This window comes from Ziziphus jujuba, chromosome 7 (assembly GCF_031755915.1).
Source record: "Ziziphus jujuba cultivar Dongzao chromosome 7, ASM3175591v1".
NCBI classification, from domain to species: Eukaryota; Viridiplantae; Streptophyta; class Magnoliopsida; order Rosales; family Rhamnaceae; genus Ziziphus; species Ziziphus jujuba.
Genome location: NC_083385.1, coordinates 26,729,126 through 26,752,503, shown reverse-complemented (window position 1 = coordinate 26,752,503; position 23,378 = coordinate 26,729,126). Strand labels below are relative to the sequence as shown.

The window sequence follows — 23,378 nt, the reverse complement described above, 5'->3', positions numbered from 1 at the left end:
GCTAAGATTACAAAGGAAAACCCTACAAAATTAATTCAAAACTAGACGCAATGTGTTGAGAAAAAGAAAGTAGAGAAAAGGAAAGTGCCTAATTTTTTTTAGTTTCCTAAACTAATTTAGATTAATTAATTCCTTTATTTTGAATTAGGAATTAATTAATTTACAATTGAAATACTAAAATAATAACTTTTCTGAACTTATTTTTCCAGAAAATAAATAAATAAAAATCAAAATAAAAGATTAATTTTCTAAAACGAAAAGTCATAATCAAATTAGGAAACTAGTTGACTATTTTGATTACTAAGGTATCTTTGACCAATCTCCAGCTTATTTAGGCTCCAAATCAGCTTTCATATGCCATTTAGGATGTCAAATATGATTAATAATGATTCCCACACATTGCCTCTTGATTGGAATAAGTCAAACAAGAAGAAAAGTCAAAGTCAGTGGCTAAATAGCACATTTTCAACCAAATTAAGATGTTGTCCGTACAAGTCCTTTTTAGATGCTTTTGATTCTGCCTTAGCTAGATTCCATGTCCTCTTAATGATATTCATTGATTTCATAAAGTGTTAGAACCATTTCTTATTTCCCGGAGTCCAAATTTGCACGAAAATAGCTACCCGGGTCCTTATCGATCTCCACCACTTGCAGGCTTAATACGGGTCTTGTATCTTCAAGTATGGACAATCCCTCTTGAGAACGAGTTACTCCCTGGATAAAGGCAGCAATTTTGTACTTAAATCTCTTAGTTTGATCCCTAGTGATCAATCCGGTCTTCATCCGTATTGGGTCAGCACCCCAGCGGGTTGTCGGTTGTGCGGGCACGAGCGGATTCGCACCATTCCCCTCCTCTTAAAAAGGATTTTTCCTCAAATCAAAGTCATAACCTGCAGCAAAAGGAGATAAATCAGCAACATTAAATGTGGCACTAACATTATTCTTACTGTTTAAATCAAGTTTGCAGGCATTCTCGTTAATCTGCTCCAAAACTTGAAAAGGTCCGTCCACACATGGCATGAGCTTTAACTTTCTTTGTTTTGGAAACCTCTCATTTCATAAGTGCAACCAAACCAAATCTCCTGTTTTAAATACTATCACAATAAAATCTTGAAATACATGCTCATTATGGTAAAAATTACACTTTTTAAAGTTAGCAAATAATCTCTTCCTAATTTTCAAATTTCCACAAAGTAAAGCTCTCAACAATGGTTTCTTTATAACAGATAAAGTACTATACAAAAAAAATATTTTTAAATATGTATCTTTATAATTCATGACCAGCAATGGTTTCTTACTCAAAATGGCTTCATTAACATCCCTATAACAAAGATAAAAATTTTTATCTTTCCTTTCTTTTCTTTCTTTTCCTTTCTCACTCACAGATTCATTGAATTTTGCATCACTTTCGGTTTTTGCTTTGAGTTTCTCATTCTCCATTTTATTTAGATTTTTCCACTCTACCTGAGTTTTAGAGGACTTACCTTGGACAGCAAGCTTACATTTTCCCTCTTGAATGGATGGTGGAACTGTTGGTGCCATACTAGCCTTCTCTTTGAGCCTCTCGGCTTCCCTCCTTTGTTGCATTTGTAGTTGGTCTCTAAAAACCTCATTCGGGGTCAATGGCTCCAGCTTAACCCTCTTACTTTTAAATCTAAAAACAATACAATTCTCTTGACCATAATTAGTAGCATCTTTATCATATTGCCATGGTCTACCTAATAGAATATGTCCAACATGCATAGGCACAACATCACACAAAACAACATCCACATATTTATCTATGCTAAATTTTACATTGGCTTGCTTATTCAATTTCATCTCACCACTATCATTAAGCCATTGTAATCTATAAGGTTCTGGATGTTTAATGGTTGCTAACCCCAATTTATCAACTACCAAATTACTAATTATATCCCACTATCAACTATCATACTACAAATATTATCTTGAATTTCACATCGGGTGTGAAAGATATTCTCTTTTTGAATTTGGTCCTCATCTTTGTGTACGGTTAGAATCCTCCTTACTACTAAACTCAAATCAGCCCTAGATGCCTTGAGAGTTTCAGATTCATCATGCCCATCATCTCCAACTTCTCCATCCTCAATTTCAGTTTCAGCATCACTTTCTTCACTTTCGGATTCTAGTTCGCCATTACCTTTCAGCACCATAATCCTCCCATTCGGGCATTGGGTAGCAATGTGTCCTCGTCCTTGGCATTTAAAACACACAATTTCATGAGTTTTGGAAGGTTTAGGATCAGTTTTACCTTCACTTTTGTGTACAAATTCGGTTCTAGTCTCTCTCCTTGGCCGATTTGAACTTTCTTCTCCAACTTTCGGCTTTGGGTTGTTTTCAAAGGTAGGATTGTTTCTCCAGCCACTTGGATTTAATCTCCCACTGTTTGTAACTCCTCCAAACCATGAACTTTCCCTCTTCTTGAATTGGTTTTCAATTTTGACGGCCACATAAAGCATCTCCTCCAATTCTACATATTGTTAAAGCTCCACTTGGTTAGCAATATCACGATTCAAACCACCCAAAAACCTTACCATGGTTGCTTCTCTATCTTCATTCATATTAACCTCGTCATGACCATCTCCATCTCTTTGTAATAATCCTCCACGGACCTAGTTCCTTGAAATAAAGATTGAAGTCTTTGATGCAGCAACCTATGATAGTGTGATGGTATGAACCGCTTCCTCATGGCTCCTTTCATTTGTCGCCATGTAGTAATTAAGTTATCATCAACTCTCCTTCGGGTGTTTTTCTCATTGATCCACCATTGGAGTGCATAATGATCAAATTCCATTGCTGCCAATTTCACCTTGTTAGCCTCTGAATAGATGTGGCAATCGAAGATCATCTCTATATGTCCTCCCATTCCAAGTAAGCCTCCGGGTCACTTTTTTGATGAAAGGTGGTATGTTTACCTTGATGTTGTCAAGATCATCATCTACCCCCTCTCTCCTATGCCTCCCATAGCCTAGCCTTTCTTGGACAGCAAGTGTTTCATCCATTCCTTCCTCGAAATCATCTCCAAAATATTCCTGTTCAAACTCCTCTCTAGGTCGTCCACGGCCTCCTCGACCTCGACCTAGACCTCCATGGAACTCTTGCCTTAAATTCGATCCACCATGAGATGTTTCTATTCTGTCCATCCTTTTATTTAGGTGATCAAATTGAGCATTCATCCGCTGTAATTGTTCCAAAATAGCCTTTATGTCTGTTTGCTCACCACTCCCCGTAGCTCGGGAATCACCATGGAATCTTACAGATTCTTCTTCATTAATTCTTAGTGGTGGATCTCCTCTCCTCAACCTTGAATCTAACATGTTAGTATAAATAATGTAAAATAAAATAAATTTTCACCAAAAATCACTCCCTCACGTGTTTCACTCAAACAAGGTCTCAACACTCGTATTTGCATACTAGTTTCGGCTTTTATCCCTTTTGAAGCTCACACACTCTTTCCTTTTCCACTCAATGAATTATCTCAAAGTTCTAATTAAAACACCCATAAAATATCAATCAGATCACAAGTATATTTTAATTAAACTTATCAACAAAACAGTAGCAAAAAGCAAGTAATACTGTATGAATTTAAAATACTTAAACTTTGGCTTTTCTAGGCAAAAATAAGGCAAATTACAAGAAAATTGTGGAATCAATAAGAACTGGACTAGATGGTAAGAAATTAAAGATTCAAGAATAAAAATTTAGAAAAAGAATTTCAAACATGAACAAGAATCAATTCGAACAAAATTAAAGAATAGTGTTGGTTGTTGTTCTTGTAATTCAAGTTTTGTATCAAATATTCACAAACAAAAATAATTCTCTAGAAACTCCAAATATTGAATAAATAATCAAAAAAATAGCAGCTCCAAGAAATTTCCAGCAACAAATTTCAACACCAAATTCAACAAACTGAAATTTTTTTTTTTTTTATATTCGGCTTTTTCTTCTTTTTTTTTTTTTAACTCATAGAACATAAGAAAATTTCAGTAGCAAACATCAGCACCAAAATTGCAATTCCAACACCAAATAATCACCAAACCTGTGACCTCCAACAAAATACAAAAGTGCACTTTTTTTTTCAATTTGTTCGGCTGTTCTTTTTTTTTTCTTTTTCTTTTTTGAATATATGAATGCAAATATTTAAGACTAAAACAGCAAAGAAAAATAAAGAAAAACCAAAATTAACAAGAACAATAATGAAAGACAACCAACAAGCTAGGAAACAAAAATACGGTAGAACAAGGAAAACCTAATTCAACTAGGAATGATTTTTTTTTAAAAAAAATATGTAGAACATGTATGATGATAGAAGCAACCTTAACCCAATGCTAAAATTGTAGATTAACACAAAAACAAATAAATCAAATAAAGATAGATCAAACCTGAACAAAATTGGCTATGATACCAAATGATAGGAACCTAGGACGACTTGCATCTAAACTAGTATTATATTAGTCCAGATCTAATTATGTTTAAGTTCTAATGGTCACATTAACCCTTAATCAACTTATGATTAGAAACCTTGATATATAATAAAGACGCCACAATAGGTGATAGAAAGCCTATTGATAAGTCAAACTAAAACACTCATTCACTAATAGTATTTTAGGTATTCAAAAGAACAAAGAAAATTCAATCTCACAAATAATTTTTTGTATAAAATTTAAGCTTGATTTCTCATTGAAAATAATCTCTTAAATAGGCTAAGATTAAAAAGCAAAAGCCCTAAAAAATTAATTCAAAACCTGACACAAAGTGTTGAGAAAAAGAAAGTAGAGAAAAGGAAAGTGCCTAATTCTTCTTAGTTTCCTAAACTAATTTGGATTAATTAATTCTTTTATTTTGAATTAGGAATTAATTAATTTACAATTGAAATACTAAAATAATAACTTTCCTAAACTTTTTTTTCCAGCAAATGAATAAATAAAAATCAAAATAAAAGATTAATTTCCTAAAATGAAAAGTCAAAATCAAATTAGGAAACTAGTTAACTAGTTTGACTACTAAGGTATTTTTGACCAATCTCCAGCTTATTTGGACTCCAAATCAGCTTCCATATTCCATTTAAGATGCCAAATATGATTAATAATGATTCCCACACGTTGCCCCTTGATTGGAATAAGTTAAACAAGAAGAAAAGCCAAAGTTAGCAGCTAAATAGCACATTTTCGGCCAAATTGAGATGTTGTCTGTACAAGTCCTTTTTAGATGCTTTGGATTCTGCCTTGGTTGGATTCCATGTCCTCTTAATGATATTCATTGAGTTCATGAAGTGGTAGAACCATTCCTTGCTGCACCGAAGTCCAAATTTGCACAAAAATAGTTACCTGGTTCCGTATTGGTATCCACCACTTGAAGGCTTAAAACGGGGCTTGTATCTTAAGGTATGGACAAGCCCTCTTGAGAATGAGTTACTTCCTGGATAAAGGCAGCAATATTATTCTTAAATCTCTTAGTTTAAGCCCTAGTAATCGTCCTGGTCTTCATCCGTATCAGATCAGCATCCCAATGGGTTGTTGCATCAAATCTTGATCGTTTATGTGCATCTTTTAGATTGGTTATTTGCTTTTACAGATGACTGGCAACTCTGACAATAATATAATAGCAAACTGTAGTATTTATCCATTGCCAGTCTGCATATCTTGTCTTAGTTTCCTCAGATGCATTAGCAATAGGTTCTTAGGGCTTTAGAGTTGTTAGGACAAACTTGATTCTCTCAAACTTAAAGATAATAAAAATATTGGTTTTCCATTTCTCATAGTCATTTCCATCCATAGGCTTTTGACTCAAAATCATTGCTAAAGGATTTAAGTTTGATATTTTCTGAAGAAAAAAAAAATGAACATATATTAACATGTAATTTTCACAACAAATATATAAATATGCAGATTCGTTACCTAGTTATTCTTATGTTTGTTGTAACAATAATTTAGTTTCCATTTCAAATACTTACGTTGGGTAAAACATTTATAATAAATTAAACTTTGAACATGGTATATTTAGTGCCCTACTAAGTTAGCTCCCAAGGAAGTTGAGGTGGATCTCACACTCCTTAGAAACTTTACTCCTTATATATATTTTTCTTAGATAACACTAACACCTATATTCCAAATTAATTTTAGTAAAATCTACCATTATTCCAATATTTTTTGGGCTTTTAATAATATTGACAGAGCTTTGTTGGAAAGATTATTAATATTATTAAAATTGAATGTATTAACCATTAATTTATTTTTAAAATTCTCTTAATATCTAAGCATTGTCGATGTTGGACCGTACAACCTAATTAAATTTTGAAATCAATTAAGGTCCAATCCAATAAATCTAGTTACGCTTATTCATTGGGGTATCACATAACTATTTTTTTTATTGAACCCTTAATGGAGCCTGTAGGCATTAAATTAATTAAATTAATTTTAAACTTCACCCACTTGATATTTTATAATCAGATTAATTTAAGCATTTTCCATAATAATATAATCTAAAACATATATTATTATGCACATATATATATATATATATATATCATATGATGCAATAATATGGCACCACCTATTCTATATGGCATACAAGCACATATAAATATGTTATATTCATATAATTTAAACAACTATTAAAAATTTGAATAATAAATAAGCCCTTAATCTATGGTTTCCTAGAAAGAAAAATTACAAGCACAATTAGGGCTACAAAGCTCGAACTTGATTTCTCGTTCCTCTTCCTTTCTCCAGATCTTGCAAGTCTATGGGGTGTAGGTCAAGTTAGAACTGGTTTTCTAGGATTTTTCTAGGGTTTTAATCTCAAAACCACCAAACCCTAGCTTGTTCCCCCTGTTGAACTCGAGCACTGAAGACATCATTGGTGACCGTAGAAAAATACGATTACCGTGAAATTTTACAGGTAGATAGGCCATCATAGATGAAGCTATGCACCAAAAATCAGTTAAATTGAGCAATTCACACACCTTCATGGCCCAAGAAAATTAGGTGCGCAAGATTCACTCATAATCACTTTCGGTGCTGCAGGCACGTCGGGCAAATTCCAATAGTGTTTCAATGCTCATTGGCTTTGTCTTTATGAGTACTATTCATCCATGGTAGTTGTGTCTTAAACCGATCTCCAAAAGGGCTTGAAAATTGATGAAAGTGATGACTGCACATTTTCTTTCTAGTATTTTACATATATTTTTCCCAAAATCCTTTTTATTACAAAATAAATACAAATTGCAAGAAAAATAAATAAAAAATTGCTAGAGAAATAAATAAATAAATCAAGGAGGAAACTTAATCTTATGATTAACCTCTTTGTTAAATCCCCAATAAAAGGAAAAAATACAAGTAAAAGTCTACCATGAATTAAAGCTAAAAACCAATCATTCATTCATAATTACCAAAATTGTAAATAATATGAATATTAGAACTCTAGGTACCATATATATAATAAACATCATATATAAATGAAATTAACATTATGAATTCAATCTATCATATACCGATTCAACCGGTTCTCTGATTCTAATAGTTGGAATCATGCAGCGGAAACCAAGAATTGCACAACTGAATAAAATATGTGATAGATATATTTCATTATTCATTATTAACCTGTAGTTGTATAGAAAATATTTTCTTGAAATCACGGGACCTTCAAGACTATTCTGTATGTGACAGCTCTGTATATAGACGCACATGATCATAAAAGAAATAAAAAGGTTAGGCTGAAAAACACACCTCACGGTTTCTGTTTTTCTCTTAAGGTATTTAATTTTCTACTGAGATTTTCAATCTCTATAAAATAATACATAAAAACTTATATCACTGAAAGTTAGTAAACAGTGTATTTATAGATTGCTAACCTAATACTCATAGGGTTTCATAACACCTTGAACTCCATTAATGAGCTCTTTCTTGTATCTTAATAATCAGTTAAATGGGTTTTGTCATTTAATGAGTTAGTTTGGAGATTCTACGGTCCATTATTAATCAAGACTTCTGATTAATGGATTAACTTGTTCCAAGAGCATAAATCCAACACAAAGAACCAAAGGGAACCCAAAAACTATGAGAAACTATGAATGTATTATTTGTCATAATATTCAACCCAAATAATGAGTTATCAGAAAATTCAGCAAAATAAAATCATTTGGTTATCTCTTTTAAATAAAAAATGGTCAAATAAATGCTAAAATATGTTTGCATATGATTAAAACTTTTTGCGGAGTATCAACTTAGATGGAAATTCTTATTATGCATAATTATTTTACCTTAAAACTTAGTAAAAACTATTTTTTAAAAATTTTCACATCAAACAACCTAAACAAATATTTTTGGATAATCAATCAAATTTTAAAATTTCAAAGTTTTCAAAAATCTTTTTACATGAATCACGGTCAACTTAACTGTTCAAAGGATAGATAGGCAGCTCAGTTCAACATTAGGTGTAGCTCAAATTTCAAATAAATCATTCAAATTTCTCAAAATTTCAATTTTCAAATTAAATCTAAATTTTTAAATTTCTCAAATAATCAACAAAATTCTTTTTAAGAACCACAAGTGGTTTGATCCTTTTAAAAAATGTATGTAGGCAAGTCAATATTTTCAACTAAGTATAGCTTTTCAAAACCATTTTTTCCTAATATATAATTGAATCAATGGGTATTCCCCAATATCAAAAGATTGTAATTAAAGATTATACAACTTTATATAGGTCAAATAATATTTTAATAAATTTTTATACCTGTAATACGGCATAGGTGAAAGCATTTACTTGTCAATATTTAATTTTTTGCAATGAAAGGCAAAAAAGAAAAGGAAGAGGGAAAGAGACGGAAGGAAAACAACCATGAAAGCAACCGAAAAAAAGAATATCTAACAAATTATTTAGTATTTTTAAATTAACTATAAAGGGAAGAAAAGTAATTTAAAAGTGCCATGTAGGAGAAATTATAAATTTTAAAAGGAGTTAAAAAAATGGTCAGGATTTTCTATTTATTATTCTTTAATACTTGTGAATACTTGTATTTTATATATATACTAGGTCAACGTGTTTTGCACGTGTGTTGATGTGTAATAGTGATTGTGATATATATGTGTGTATTATATTCACACCTCCAAAAACAATTATTTTATATTATATAAAGTAATATTCTTTTTGTTTACTAGTATTAATTAACCAATATAATTTTCAACAAGTAATACAAAATTACACGTATATCTGTGCTACTGGGAAAACATACCGTGTCAGTTTGATCTCAAAATCATCAGTTGGGAATTTTATATTTAATAGAAATAAAATATTTATTTTATCTTTGACATGCTATTGTAAAAAGAAATAAAAAAAAATAAATTTAGATATATAAAATTGTAAAAAAAAATTTAAAAAAAAAAAACCAAAATGCATGAAAAGCAGCTGTTTTTTAACCATTTTGAAAAATAAAATATGGTGGCACTTTTCACTTTTTAGTATAGACTAAAGGATTGGAAATGGATATTAATTTATATGTAATATGAATTATATCATCTTTTCTAATGTTTTATTATAAAATAGTGTTATATTATTTATTAAATTCAAGAATAACGGTTCAAATTGAAAAATATGTACAACTAATGAAAGAGAAAAACAAATAGACGAAACAAATAGACGATCTTTATTTATTTTATTTTGAAAAAAAAAAAAGGGGTATGGATGATTTTCTTAAAGCTTTGAGTGAACTTTCAGAAATTAAGCTAAATTTTTTTATTTTTTGTTTTTTGTTTATTGTTTTGTTGCAAAGAAATTTAGCTAAACTTCTTATTATTTAATTTTTTTAATTTTGAAATAAAAAATTTGGCTAAACTTGAGAGGGCATGGATGAAATATTTCGTTCTATCAATGTTAATTATATTATAATTTATTAATAAAAAAGTTCTCCAAAATTCGAAAACCCATCAGAACTGAATACTTTAACCGACTGATTGGGTTTTAAAGATGCAAAAGTGATTTTCAGTGAAACAACCGACGAGTCGATCCGGTTCGAGATTTCGTCCGAAATGAACCGCGGAACACCAGGGGAGACTAAAAATAAAAAACAAAAACAATAAATAATAAACAATGTTTTTTGGCTCATAAAGATTAGAATTCCTGCCACGACAGAATTATCATTTATTATATCTGATTTGGCACTCTAATCTTTAACCTCACCATCAATAAATAAATAAATAAACGAATCGAATAGAATAAAAAACAAAATAAACAACCTTTATAGATTCGACGAACAGCCTCTGAGAAAGCTAAACCAGTTTTGTACTCTGTCTTCTCTATCTCACAAACAGACATACACTCGCTTGTTGTCCACCATTTTCATTTTCATTTTCAATTTCATTTTCGTCAGTTGTTCTTTTCTTTTTCTTGGGAACATAATCCGAAGATGGCTCTTTGGCTGAGGAAATCACTGAAAACTATCAACAACTTCAAGTCTATGATGGGCATGATCAACCACAGTTCTTCTTCGCCTTCTCCCTCTTTCAATCAAAATCTCAGAAACCCACCTGTAATTTTCATTGATTCACCAACCTATTTCTCCTCTCATCGTTATGAATCCACCAGAGCGGAGAAACAGTCGGATTCTGTATATGGTTCCCATTGCCATGCACAGGTATGCTATCAATGTGTAGTTTCCTTTATTTATTTATTTGTTTGTTTATTTTTTCTTCCAATCATAAATTTTAATCTGGAGCCCTTTTTTTTTTTTTTTTGTGGTTTAACTGATAGGCCTTTCAAAATTCCATCATGAACTTGATGTGATTTATTTGTTCTGTGTTTAACTCGCCAGTTCGATCACTACGTATAAATTTGTTCTATTATTTACAGACTCAGCTATACTTTATCTTCAACTTGTCTTACAGTTATAAGTATTTAATATGATAATGAATCATAATGTGTCTTAGTTAATCTTCATAAGGGACCTTGCTCTTATGTTTGGCCATGAACCTCTTAGAATTTGATTAATTAATTCATGTTACTGATTTAGTTAGGTGGTATTACTCTGTTTGTAAATATAATTTGTTATTAGCAGAAGGTCCACATCTTAATTTTAATTATGTTAATATGTGGAGGAGATTTGGATATAAGTTTATGTAACATTCTTCATTCAAAATGGTAGATTGGGCCAACCCCCTTAATTAGATTGTAGTTAATGTTCATTATTTGCCTGAGGAAATTATCACTTCCATCCTTTGGTGATGATGGAAATTCTGTGCTTTATGAGTAATTCCTAATGTAGCTTTGATGATAACAAATTCCTCTGGTTTACAAGTTATATGCATTACATTCTTGTTGCCTGGATTATCTTAGAGAAACTAATATTTTGCTAGAGAAGGATATAAATGGCTACATGCCCATGCAAGCATGTGAATGAGAAGTTAAATATCTGTTTTATATCAGAGAACCAGTCTTTATATTAATGTTTTGGCGGATTTGAGTGTTGGCTGCAAACATTTATAAATGCTCAACTTTACCAAAAAATCATAGGTAGAATGCAACTTGGGATGAAATTTCTCAGATTTATTTGCAAACTGTGTGGAAGTATAATAGAACATTGCATATGTAGGTGCATGTTCACAATATAAATGTAGGTCATTTTGTACTTCAACACAGAATGTATGTCTGTAAATGGACCTATAAAGATACTGGTATAAAGAGTTTGTTATTAAACTTGTTTGGTTATGGCCACTGGAATTGTTACTTTTGGTTGAGGAGCCTTTAATTATCATAAATGAATCAGAGTTCAGAGTATTTCACTTACAACTGTCTTTTGAAATCATCAAAAAAGTCTGGATTTAATAGAAACTAGGTTGATTATTAGGCGGTTCACTTTTATCCCAAGTTGTTTTTCTCAATGTCTTCCATTTTGTGAGCTGCTTGTGCAATTTTTTTTTTTGGTGTCACCTACCTACCTGCCTTTGGGGATTTCTTTTCTTGGTTAGTACCATTTTTATAAAAAATAATTTTCATCTCATAAAGTATATAGGATCATAGAAAACACTGGATGGCATATTGTGCAGATTATTTTTTGAAGTTGGTAACAAGTTATCCTTAACAAGAAGGCTGAAGACAATTCTAAAAAACGTACTGTATATCGATCACTGCACACTCATATAAGAGGCAAGGTCACATGATTTTGAGTTAGAAAAAATGTGTTCACTGAAGCATCAATTAAATGGCAGGTCATGGATTTCCCAGGAGGAAAGATTATGTTCTCTCCTGTCATGAGGTTCATATCTGAATCGACTCAGGAGCGCGTACATTGCTATCAGGTCCTTGATGACAATGGGAATCCAATTACTGGCAGCAACTATGTACAGGTATCTCCATCTTGATACAACAACTTGCGAAGAATTAATTTATTATTATTTTTTTTCCTGTCGTTTTAATCATAAAGACTTATAAGTTGTCATCTGAATTTGAATAGGTCAGTGAGGAAGTTGCTCTGAAAATGTACTCTAACATGGTTACGCTTCAAATTATGGACACAATCTTCTATGAAGCACAAAGACAGGGTAGAATTTCCTTTTATGCAACCACAATTGGAGAAGAGGCTATCAATATTGCATCTGCAGCAGCACTCACCATTGATGATTTTGTCTTTCCTCAGGTTTTAATACTTTTACTGTACTTCTGACTATTGATAATAAATTGTATGTATGCTAGCTTAGATCTACATAGTTAGGTGTTACTTATTAGCTTGAACTTTTTGGGATAGGTGGTGATTTAGCATGGTATCAGAACCTTGATGACCATGTGGTCTTGAATTTGAATTCTGGTATCCCTGTTTGAATGTTCATGGGTAAGGCCCCTTAGCATGGCCGATGGTTATGGACTTGTGTGCTAACTTGATATATATATATATATATATATATAGTTGGATCCTCTTCCTATGAGCTTAAGCTTTTGGAGTAGATAGTGATTCAACGTTTACTGGTAGAGGACTTGTGTGCTAACTTGATATATATGGTTGGATCCTCTTCCTATGAGCTTAAGCTTTTGGAATAGATAGTGATTCAACATTTACCGGTATACACACACCAGAATGAACTTTCTTTGATAAGCATGCAGTACCGGGAGCCAGGAGTACTCTTATGGCGTGGTTTCACCCTACAAGAATTTGCGAACCAGTGTTTCAGTAACAAAGCTGATTACGGGAAGGGCAGGCAGATGCCAATACATTATGTGTCTAAAAGGCACAACTATTTCACTGTAGCATCAACAATTGCGTAAGATACTAACCTTTCTTTATAGGAGGAGTCTTATTAGAACCTTTCTGGTGCTTAGCGTGTAATTCCTGCCACTTTGCAGTACACAAATTCCTCATGCTGTTGGTGCTGCATATTCTATGAAGATGGATAAAAAAGGTGCCTGTGCGGTGACTTATTTTGGTGATGGTGGAACAAGTGAGGTAATGTACTATTATACTAAGGTCTCAACTTAAGGAACAAGTTCTTTCTGGTTTTCTAGGGAGGGAAATTAAAAAGTGTTCAATACCAAACGGCCACTAAACTATTCCACAATGTTTTATGTTAAGTACGTGTCATGTTTACTTAATTGGAGACCTTCCAAACAGTTTAAGCTTTAAGCATCAATAATAACTTATGTGTTTATGATATAAATAGTTGGAGACCTTCCTAACAGTTTAAGCCCCAATTTCTTTCTTTATTGGCCAGTACTCCACATTGGGCTGTCACTTAACTCATATCTGAAAAACCCCATTCTTGGAGATTATTAATGAATGAAAATCAAAGGCTAGCTTTGAACAACAGAGTCGAACTTTGTTTCTATTTGCGTTGCTTTTGGTTATATTTTCTAATGTTTGGATGCAATGTCAGGGTGATTTCCATGCTGCTCTAAATTTTGCAGCAGTTAGGGAGGTCCCAGTTATTTTTATCTGTCGCAACAATGGATGGGCTATCAGTACACCTACTTCAGACCAGTTCCGAAGTATACTTCCTTAATTCTTTCTTCATTCTTGTATTTTAAAAGTTTTTTTTTTTATTTTTTTTTATCACAAATGCCTTTGTTATCTGACAATTGAACTCTAGTTTTCCCTTTTCTTTGGTGGGAATTTTTCCCTTAATTGACAGGTGATGGTATCGTTGTCAAAGGTAAGGCTTATGGAGTCCGAAGTATTCGCGTTGATGGTAACGATGCTCTTGCCATGTATAGTGCAGTCCATGCAGCACGTAGTATGGCAATTAGTGAAAACAAACCAATCTTAATTGAGGTTAGTTTAGGATATTTGTTTTGGAAATTGTCTTGCCTTAGGACAGGAGATTTCTTGTATTAATTTCCAACCTTAGCTCTTCTTTGTTTTTGTTTTTCCTTCCGTTGAAGGCCTTAACATATCGAGTGGGACACCATTCCACATCAGATGATTCAACCAAGTACCGTCCAATTGAAGAGATCGAATGGTTTAAAGTAGTACGAGACCCGGTAACTAGATTTAGAAAGTGGATCGAAAACAGGGGCTGGTGGAATGGCAAACTTGAGTCAGAGCTTAGAAACACTGTGAAGGAGGAGGTAAACCTTAATCTCTATTAGAAAGAAAACTCAAAGATTTCAACGTCAAAAAAATCTACTTCAACATCGTCCTTTTCACGTTCAAATTTTAACATTGTTATTATCAAAGTGGCTCCTCAACAACAGGAAAGTAATGCTTTATGTGCATATATTTTAATTTTCCATTATTACTATTAGGTGTAGAAATATAGTTAATGTGAGTTAGACTTGAAAAACCGTCACCTTAATGGACATGTCTCTTTTTGAACATATAAATACGGGAAAATACTGAGATTAAAAGCACCTCACAAAATACTTGTTACACAATATTACAACGCATGACTGGTTCTTTAGTTTGTGCTAAATGTAGAACTGTTAGTTTTTCAAAGGAAAACAAACATAATGTAATATGCTTTGCAAACTTCATAATTGTCTGCAAGACCTTCTTTTTTTTTTATTATTATTATTATTTTTTTTTATCTCTCCCTCTTTTTCATAAGGTAATATCTCATGATTATTGCTGTAGCTGTTAGATGCGATTCAAGTAGCAGAGAAAGTTGAGAAACCCACAATTGCAGAACTTTTCACAGACGTATACGATGTCTCACCATCCAACCTTCGTGATCAGGAGAAGTTTCTGCGAGAAACAATCAAAAGACACCCTCAGGATTACCCATCAGATGTTCCTTTGTAGATAACATTTCCTTTGTATGATGTAAAGGAAATTTTATCACAATATCAATTGCTCAACTTTATGGATAAATTTTCATTGGAAGTGCAAAAGGGAACAATTCCAACGAAAATTATCAGGTATTTTGAGCGACTTCTTTTTCTAATCTAATATGGAAGACAGCTTTTGAAAATATGATTTTTTATGTTTCTAGAGTATAAGTTTATCATCCAATGGTTTTTCTCAAACCCAGTTTCAAAAATTACAGTTCTGTTTTACCTAGATTGATAACATAATATTTGCGAGAACTTTCAAAATTATCCCGAAAACCAGTAACTGAAAGCATGTGGCTATTAAAACAACCACAATAACACTAATAATAATAATAATGAAATCACCAAAAATGTTCTTCAATTTATATGCATAAGCTGAATCTATAAGCATTCAGTCCCGTAAAACGTAAGTTACGAAAATATCCAAAATGTTGTCGTGATTTTCCAATAAATGAACGTAACGAAGAAACTCATTCATTTGAACCAATACATATAGAAGTTTAAACCATCCCTGCATGTTAATACAACAATAGCTTCCAATTAAAGAAAAATTTCTTATTTCTATGATGTTCTTGAAATATTTTCATGATAAGGTTTTGTATTTTAGGAATAAGGTAAAAAGTAAAAGCATAAAGATCACTTCTAATATTATTAATTATTTTAAGTTTAAAATGCATGGGCGGCTTAAACAAATTCCACCTGCATATTCTCAATTATTTGATGGAACTGGAGAAATAATATAACCATAACAACAATAAAAGATCACATTTCATGATCAAAATAATCACAATGAAGAAGTTTTCTCTTCCACTGATTCCTTGACAGCCTTCAAGAGTGCTGGCATAAGTTTCTGATTGGTAACAATTATGCCTGTATCAACATCAAGATATTTGCCTTTGGAAAAATCCAATGGCTTGCCTCCAGCATCTGTGACTACACCCCCCGCTTCTGTAGAAGTGGATTCAAAAACAAACATTGAGTTTTCAATATGTATTGCATCCAATAGAAATGAGACTTCATCAAAGAGGAGCTACATGTAAACAAGTTCTAGAAAACCTTCCTCAACCAAAGCACATCAATGTAAACTGAAATTATATTTCCATCAAAAACCAAAAAATATTTAGAAACATTTTGTTTCTGAACTCATCTCCGTAACCCAAAACCCGTGCATCCACCATTTACATGCCACCACCTTCTTCCAGATTATCAATCTAAGAATTGTGATTGAGAAAAACTTCAGGTTATCCTCATTTTCCAAATCCAGCCCAATCTCCTGATTCTGATTTGCATAATCCTGTTGTTCATGGTATCAACACACTTTCAAAGCCTTTGATTTTCATTCATGCCTCAATTATATTTTTAAAACACAATGTTAAACTGTCAATTTCAACTGATCCTCCACAATAATTTCCTATTTTCCTATTTACTTCCTGTTCCTCTAAATGAAATGGGAGGCCTTGTATATTCTCTCACCCACCCCCCCACCCCACCAAAAAAAAAAAAAAAAAAAAAAAAAAAAAAAAAAGAGGAAAAGAAATGGGAGGCCTTCTAACACAATTTAACCGTTCCCTAAGGAACAGTCAGCCTCTTTCCTATGAACCTCCAATGACCATTTCATAAATAAAACAATAAGACCTTCAATGAAATGCTCATCCCGTTGTCCTGTGGTGGCAGTGTCTTCAGCATCAGCACAGGTCAATAAGACCATGCCAATTTGAAGCCGGCATAATATACCATTTTCTTCAAATTCTTTGTTAGAGCATCTTCAATGACATAATTTTGGGGATGCCATTGCTCTAATTTGGCTCCTCCAATGGTGAGTGCCAAACTTTGGCAATGCCAAATCTGGGGCCAAATTTGGCACCAACCATTGCCATTTTATAGTACTGGGCTCCATTGGTTGAAATAATGTAAAGGTAAGCCTTAAATCGACAGCGGGTCCCATTTTATGGTAGTGGGCCCCATATTGGGAGAAAGACAATCTAGTTAAATATAATTTAAAATTTGGCATTGCTATATTTTAGCATTTCCCATTGGAGTACTTATGTTTAAATTTGACAATAACATTGGCATTTTGCATTGGAAAGCTCATGCCAATACCAAATTTTGAGAATGGCAATGCCAAAATGGCATTTACCAATGAAGATTCTCTTAGGTCGATTAACATTTTTCCTTTTTTTTTTTTTTTTTTTTTTGGGGAACCACTGCCACATTCTAAAACTGGTTCTAATTGATTTCAGCTTTTTACTTTCCTCAAGGTCTATCCATCCCCATATACACATTCCTTGCGTAATAATCTGAGAGGTTTTCCTATTATTGTAATAATCTGAGAGGTTTTCCTATTATTGAGAATCTTCAATCTAAACAAAATGCAAACTACCTCTCTAATTTCTGATAAACTCATTCTTTGTCCTACTTTCTCCAGATTACTGCTAGAAAATACCTCCAAGAAATATTTTGAATGATACCCTCTGCACTCTGTTTCTCTCCATTAATTTCACTGCTGCTTCCCAGTCTTCTATTTCAACACTAAGATTTTCTATTCAATTTGGAATTCTTTGGCTAACTTTTTGTGTAGTTGAAGCTTTTCTTCCGTGCCTGGTATTCACACTTTTCCTCACAAGACTTAATTATTTTTCATCTCTCGCTCGATTGTTGTGTAATTTGAAGATAGAAAGCACAGAACCTTACCCCAAATATTTAATTGTATTCGAAAATTATTAACATACCATCACCTCCAATCACATGTAGGCTCATTCATTAATGGGATAGAAAACAGGAAATAATAGCTTTACCAGTGACAACAATGCATCCAGCAGCATGATCCCATATTTTCTCACGGTATCCTTTATGAGGGAAACGCAGGTATATGGCCCCATCTCCTCTGGAAAGTGCACCATATTTTGCCTGGCTGTCAATTCTAACTGGTGGTGCTTTAACACCCAGTTTCTGTTCATCATAAAAGCTTTGGTAAAATATTCAAATAATAATTTCCAGCATACAATTTAAGGAGAGGAATTAATTACTTTCGCAATGGCACTAGATAAGTCATGCTTGGAGTGTGCTGCTTCAAAAGATTCAAAGAATGATGCTTCTTCAGAATTTTCAATAGCAGTGACATGCACCTGGACAGTACCAAAAATACAGCTAAGATAATTTTCAAATGCCTACTAAAACATGCACCTGGACAGCACCAAAAATACAGCTAAGATAATCTTCAAATGCCTACTAAAACAAATTTATGCAAGTGACAACCTTTACTGGTGGAGAACCATCAAGTGGCTGCATGTATGTTCCGGAACCAATCTGAGAAAAGAAGAGGCAACCAACTCTATTATGTGAAGAATGCTTGGTATCACTACCAATGGATGTCAGAGGAAGATTTGGACAGGCCAGGACTCCCAATACTACTTTCCCTTCATCCAGCAATGCCAACGCTATAGCATATTGGTCTCCTCTAACAAATCTATGGCACAATTACAAATATAAGCTGTCTCAGCATGGTGGCTAAGAAGACACTGTAAACATGACGACTGCAGATTAGCAAGAAAAATAACAACAAAATTCATAAATTAACACTTAAGGAAGGTAAGAGTAAGGAAAAAACTGCAAACATTTGTTTTAGAAAATTATCATCTTCAGAGAAATAAAATAAAATAAAATAAACAAAAAAAAAAAAAACTTAAAGATGGATTTCCTCCAAATAGACAACCTAGAAGAGTCTATCATTTAGATTTTAAATAAAAATAAAATAAATTCCAAGATGAACAAGAATATGAACCATCACTTGCTGCACTGCTACAAATAATGAATTTTTGGCTGTTGATAATCCATAGTATTAGAAACACTGAGGACAATGGCTGTTCACACCCTCATACATCTTTCCAAAATCTACAAATGCCCCTTCACCCTCCAACCCCAATTAATACAACTCTGGAAAAGATGACCTTGTGAAATAAAATTCCATGGATCTTTAAATAGTCCTCTTTTCACCAATAACAAATAATTCTACACAGGCATATTGCTAAATGAAAATAACACTTCATTCTAAGAGAAAAATCAACCTCCCACATCAAGAAACAACATTAAATACATAAACAACACAACTATTTCAGTAACAAGTCCAAGTTCTGAAGTATACCCTTTTGTACCATCTATGGGATCTAAGACCCAATGTCGACCAGAAGAACCACCCTCAGATTTGCCACTGTCAATCGCCCTAAGCACATCCTCTGTGGTCAAACTAGAAACAGTATATGATCCATCACTAGCAAGAGTATCATTTATAAGTGCTGTAATGCGTTGTAGTGTTTCCTGGGCATCATCCTTGCGAAGATCTCCAGAATCCTACAGAGGTTCAAAAAGTTGACAGGTTGTTTTAAAATTCAACAGGGAAACATGTAATGTTTATTTGAGAATGGTCTCAAAAAGTTTACACACTCACCTCCTCAGCAACTAGCGAGAATGACTCTGTGGGAAGTTCCCTCTCCAACACAAAACTAACAAGAGCCTGTGAACCTGAGTTACAGTTTAGCAATAGATAAAGAATAACAGTCATAATATATTTATCAATCTCAGAAACGAATGATAGTTAAAAAGATTCAAAACATTAGATTATCAGTATGTTATACAGAATGACTATCACTTAGAATATGATACTATTCTATTTATAAAAGATGTTAGAATTGAGTTACTATTCATATTCATTAGTTTGGTTATGACAAAAGAGTAAATCCTTTTTTTTTTTTTTTTTTTTCCCAATGATAAGATTAAAATACCAAAAAGAGCCTTTTATAGCTTATCATGTCCAATAGTTTTTTAACATTATCAGATTATAAAGATTGATGTTTTGAATCCTTATTCTTATGATAATACGATCAGGACTCCTAATCCATGTAAAGTCTATTGCAAATCTTTCTTTCACCTGTTAGTTCTTTATTTTGCACCACCAGAACAGTGCACGATCAAAGATTAAAATGTTTGCTTGGTTGGTGGTCCTTGGGAAGATTAGCAAACAAGATTTCTTCCCCAAAAAACGAAAAAATAAAAAAATAAAAATAGAGAGACAGAGAGAGAGAGAGAGAGAGGAGATTTCAGCTTAGTGTTTCCCCAACTTGATGCATGATACGCAGCAATCAAATTGATGTCTATTACTCAGATATTTCTTCATTGTCATATGGCTAGGTAGCAGCAGCTTAAATTGTTCACATACGTGTTTCTGGGTATATCCTTCATTACACAAATCATTACTTAGTATTCTTTTCAAGGGTTTTGGAGATAGAAAATAGATAATAATTTCCCTTTTGAAAGAGTAAAATATTTCATCCAAACTGGTTTTTAATCTCACAACTAGTAGTGTATCATTATTAACTATTTACCAGATACTTCACTATCCCAATTTAATAGCAAGGTTATTCTTATTTTCCAACAATCCATTTACCTTTATTTTGTCCTTGTCCCATCAGAAATAAAATTAGTTTATTTAACACATGTTTCTTGTCACTGGATGACTTTTTTACTGATTTAATCTACATTTAGGAATGAAGATGTTCATACAGATAGTGCACTCCTAGCTTCTATATGCAAGGCAGGATGAGCCCACTATCAATCCCTTCAAGCAAATCATCTTGTCAATGAAATGAACAAAGAAAATTATAAATTGCTTCTCCTATGACATGATATATATGCTAGCTTTATCCAGAAAGATGCAATGAAACCCATTTAACTCGTGGCAATATTTTATAAATTTCAAATTCTCCACTCTAATATTGAAGTCATATATCTAGCAAGATCCAACAAAATCCCATTTCATTCATTGGTAGTTTTTCTGTAAACTGCTCCGATCTTAGCTGAAGACAAGCACAAAATGAGAATATAGAAGATCCAACATTCAGACTCGACAAACAAAAGCAACCTACATATGTAGCACAGAGCCTAAAAGGTGACTTCCAAGCAACTAGCACATAAAAATTGAACTTCTCCCTTATTGAAAATCAAGATGCACATGATCAATTGAAGAACTTGGACAAATCAATTGATTGCATGTAAATGATCAAACAGTAGGCACAGGATAGTCGAAATCAAACCATAATCAGCCACTGTTACTGGACTTTTATCTGATTTTGAATGGATATCTGATTTCAACAGCTCCTTTTGCACCTTCTGGAGTTCTTAAAAAGAAAGACCACTTGAAATCAGCTTAGGATAAAAGAAAAATTAATAATACCAAGAAAAACAAGGATTAACTTGAATGACATAATAAATTTCTTATTATATAAAAATATTTTTGTTAAAATCATGTACCTATAAAAGATAAAATCATTTTCATCTGAATCAAGAAATTCAAGGATATATACTGGATCATATGTTTGCAATATGCTTCTTATATAACAATCTTTAACAATGTGGGGTGTGTCAAAATTAAAATTCCAAATAACGTGATTCATAAAAATTAATTTTAGGCTCCATTTATGAAAGAGTAAAATATTTCCCAATCAAATTGTTGTCTCATCGATACCCAAGGAGACAAATAAAAAATCAATGTCTTCTGTGTTTTGTGTTTTGTGTTTTTGAGGCTTGACCAAAGAAAATGAGACAATAAATTTTCAGCAACAGTTCGATTTCAGGCTTCCTCTCAAAAATTATCCGATCATGCTCTGGAATCATATCGTACTAACAATTCAAATTCTGGGTTTTGTTCAAATAACGATTCCAATTTATACCCAAATGCAGAAAAGAACAAAATCCCATTGTGAAGCAAGTTGAGAAGAAAGAGAAAGAGAAATGCCTGGCAGAGTGTAGCAGCGAGAGAAGCGGCTTTCTTGGCAGCATGGAGCTCCTTATCGTAAGACATTGAAGAGAAATGTGATATTCCTGCCTCTACTGCTGCCACAACCCCAAGAGAAAGAGACGCACTTCTCCTTCCGCACAGTGAGAGAGGCTGTGGAAGAGAAAGGTGGGGTTTTGGGCTTTTGGGCTTTGTGGAAAGTGGGATTTTGGACAGAACTCTCAAGCAATTTATTGCCATGTCTCCCTCTATCCCTCTCGATCAACGTGCCACATATACAGAAAGAAAATTTCCAATTTTTTAAACCCTAATATTGTAATATCATGATGCGGAGAAATTCTTTCTAGAATAGGTAATGCCATTCATGTTACTGAACCTTTTTCTTTATTTATTTTTTTTTATTTTTTTTTACTTTTTACGGTCCGTTATGTTGAATACTCATTTTTCTGATTTGGTAACACAAACCAACCCCTTAGTGCTGTCTAGCCATGGAACATCGTTTTTGTTTTTTTGGTGGTTAGGAAATTCCATCGTTCCAAATGTTTCATCATTTTTTGTCTTCGAAATGCCAAATTTTTTTGAAAAATAAAGATTTCAGGAATTAATTTCATGGATAATTCTTGATGAAAACCGTCCACATACAAAGTAAAAAAAAAAAAAAAAAAAATCTATTTCCGTGTCGGTGTGAGAAAAAAAATAATAATTTTTTTAAAATTAATATTTTTTTTTAAATTTACATACAAACTGATCTAATCATAGAAAGATTCTTCATAAGATACATATATATATTCTTATAATGTGCATTGTCACATAATAAATAAATAGTGTATTACCGTTGTTGACAAATACATTTTTACATCCCCTTAACTATTACATATTTTATACTTTATTTCTTAAAATATATAACAATTGAATTTATATAACTATTTTTGGTATTTAAGTTTATTATTCATTTTTAACAATTGAATTTGATAAAATTACCCAAATCCAATTTAGGTAATTCCATTGAAACTATTTTATTTTATTCTGTTTCATTTTTTTGTAGGTGTGTATGGCTAATTTTGCTAACTTCAATAATTTATTTATTTATTATTATTATTATTATTGACTGCCGTGAAAATAGTTATAGGCGTCAGATAGATGCAAAAGGCATACAGTATTAAAGTATCTGCTCGTGTTGCATGTGGTTTGTTTATTTATTTACAAATTGATATGGGTTTTTGTTGCATCCATAAATATATTGATGGATTTGATTGACATGTAATTACAAGGTAATCTAATGTTGTGTTTATAAAAATCAACATCAACCATGCAAGCGAAC

General features: G+C 32.5%; 2 protein-coding genes across 3 annotated transcripts; one reads left to right on the top strand and one right to left on the bottom strand.

Moving 5' to 3' along the window:
- The first annotated feature begins 10,118 nt into the window (after positions 1-10,118).
- On the top strand, positions 10,119-15,422 carry LOC107425622 (2-oxoisovalerate dehydrogenase subunit alpha 2, mitochondrial). The gene is made up of 9 exons (XM_016035632.4): positions 10,119-10,651; positions 12,222-12,359; positions 12,467-12,649; positions 13,111-13,268; positions 13,351-13,450; positions 13,878-13,989; positions 14,133-14,272; positions 14,383-14,568; positions 15,074-15,422. The coding sequence occupies exons 1-9, from the start codon at positions 10,424-10,426 to the stop codon at positions 15,239-15,241; spliced, it is 1,413 nt and encodes a 470-aa protein (XP_015891118.3). The 5' UTR covers positions 10,119-10,423; the 3' UTR covers positions 15,242-15,422.
- A 470-nt stretch (positions 15,423-15,892) lies between these two features.
- On the bottom strand, positions 15,893-22,364 carry LOC107425623 (SAL1 phosphatase). 2 transcript variants are annotated; one of them, XM_048479990.2, is made up of 8 exons: positions 22,058-22,357; positions 21,357-21,432; positions 19,715-19,788; positions 19,412-19,617; positions 18,526-18,736; positions 18,297-18,395; positions 18,066-18,219; positions 15,893-16,218 (listed from the first exon to the last, which is right to left on the bottom strand). In XM_048479990.2, exons 1-8 carry the CDS (start codon positions 22,295-22,297, stop codon positions 16,055-16,057), a joined length of 1,224 nt encoding a protein of 407 aa, XP_048335947.2. In that variant the 5' UTR covers positions 22,298-22,357; the 3' UTR covers positions 15,893-16,054. The 2 variants fall into 2 exon arrangements, with proteins under 2 accessions (XP_048335947.2, XP_060674672.1); XM_060818689.1 differs by lacking the exon at positions 15,893-16,218 and adding an exon at positions 16,264-16,564 and having other exon boundaries at positions 22,058-22,364.
- Between the last annotated feature and the right edge of the window lie 1,014 nt (positions 22,365-23,378).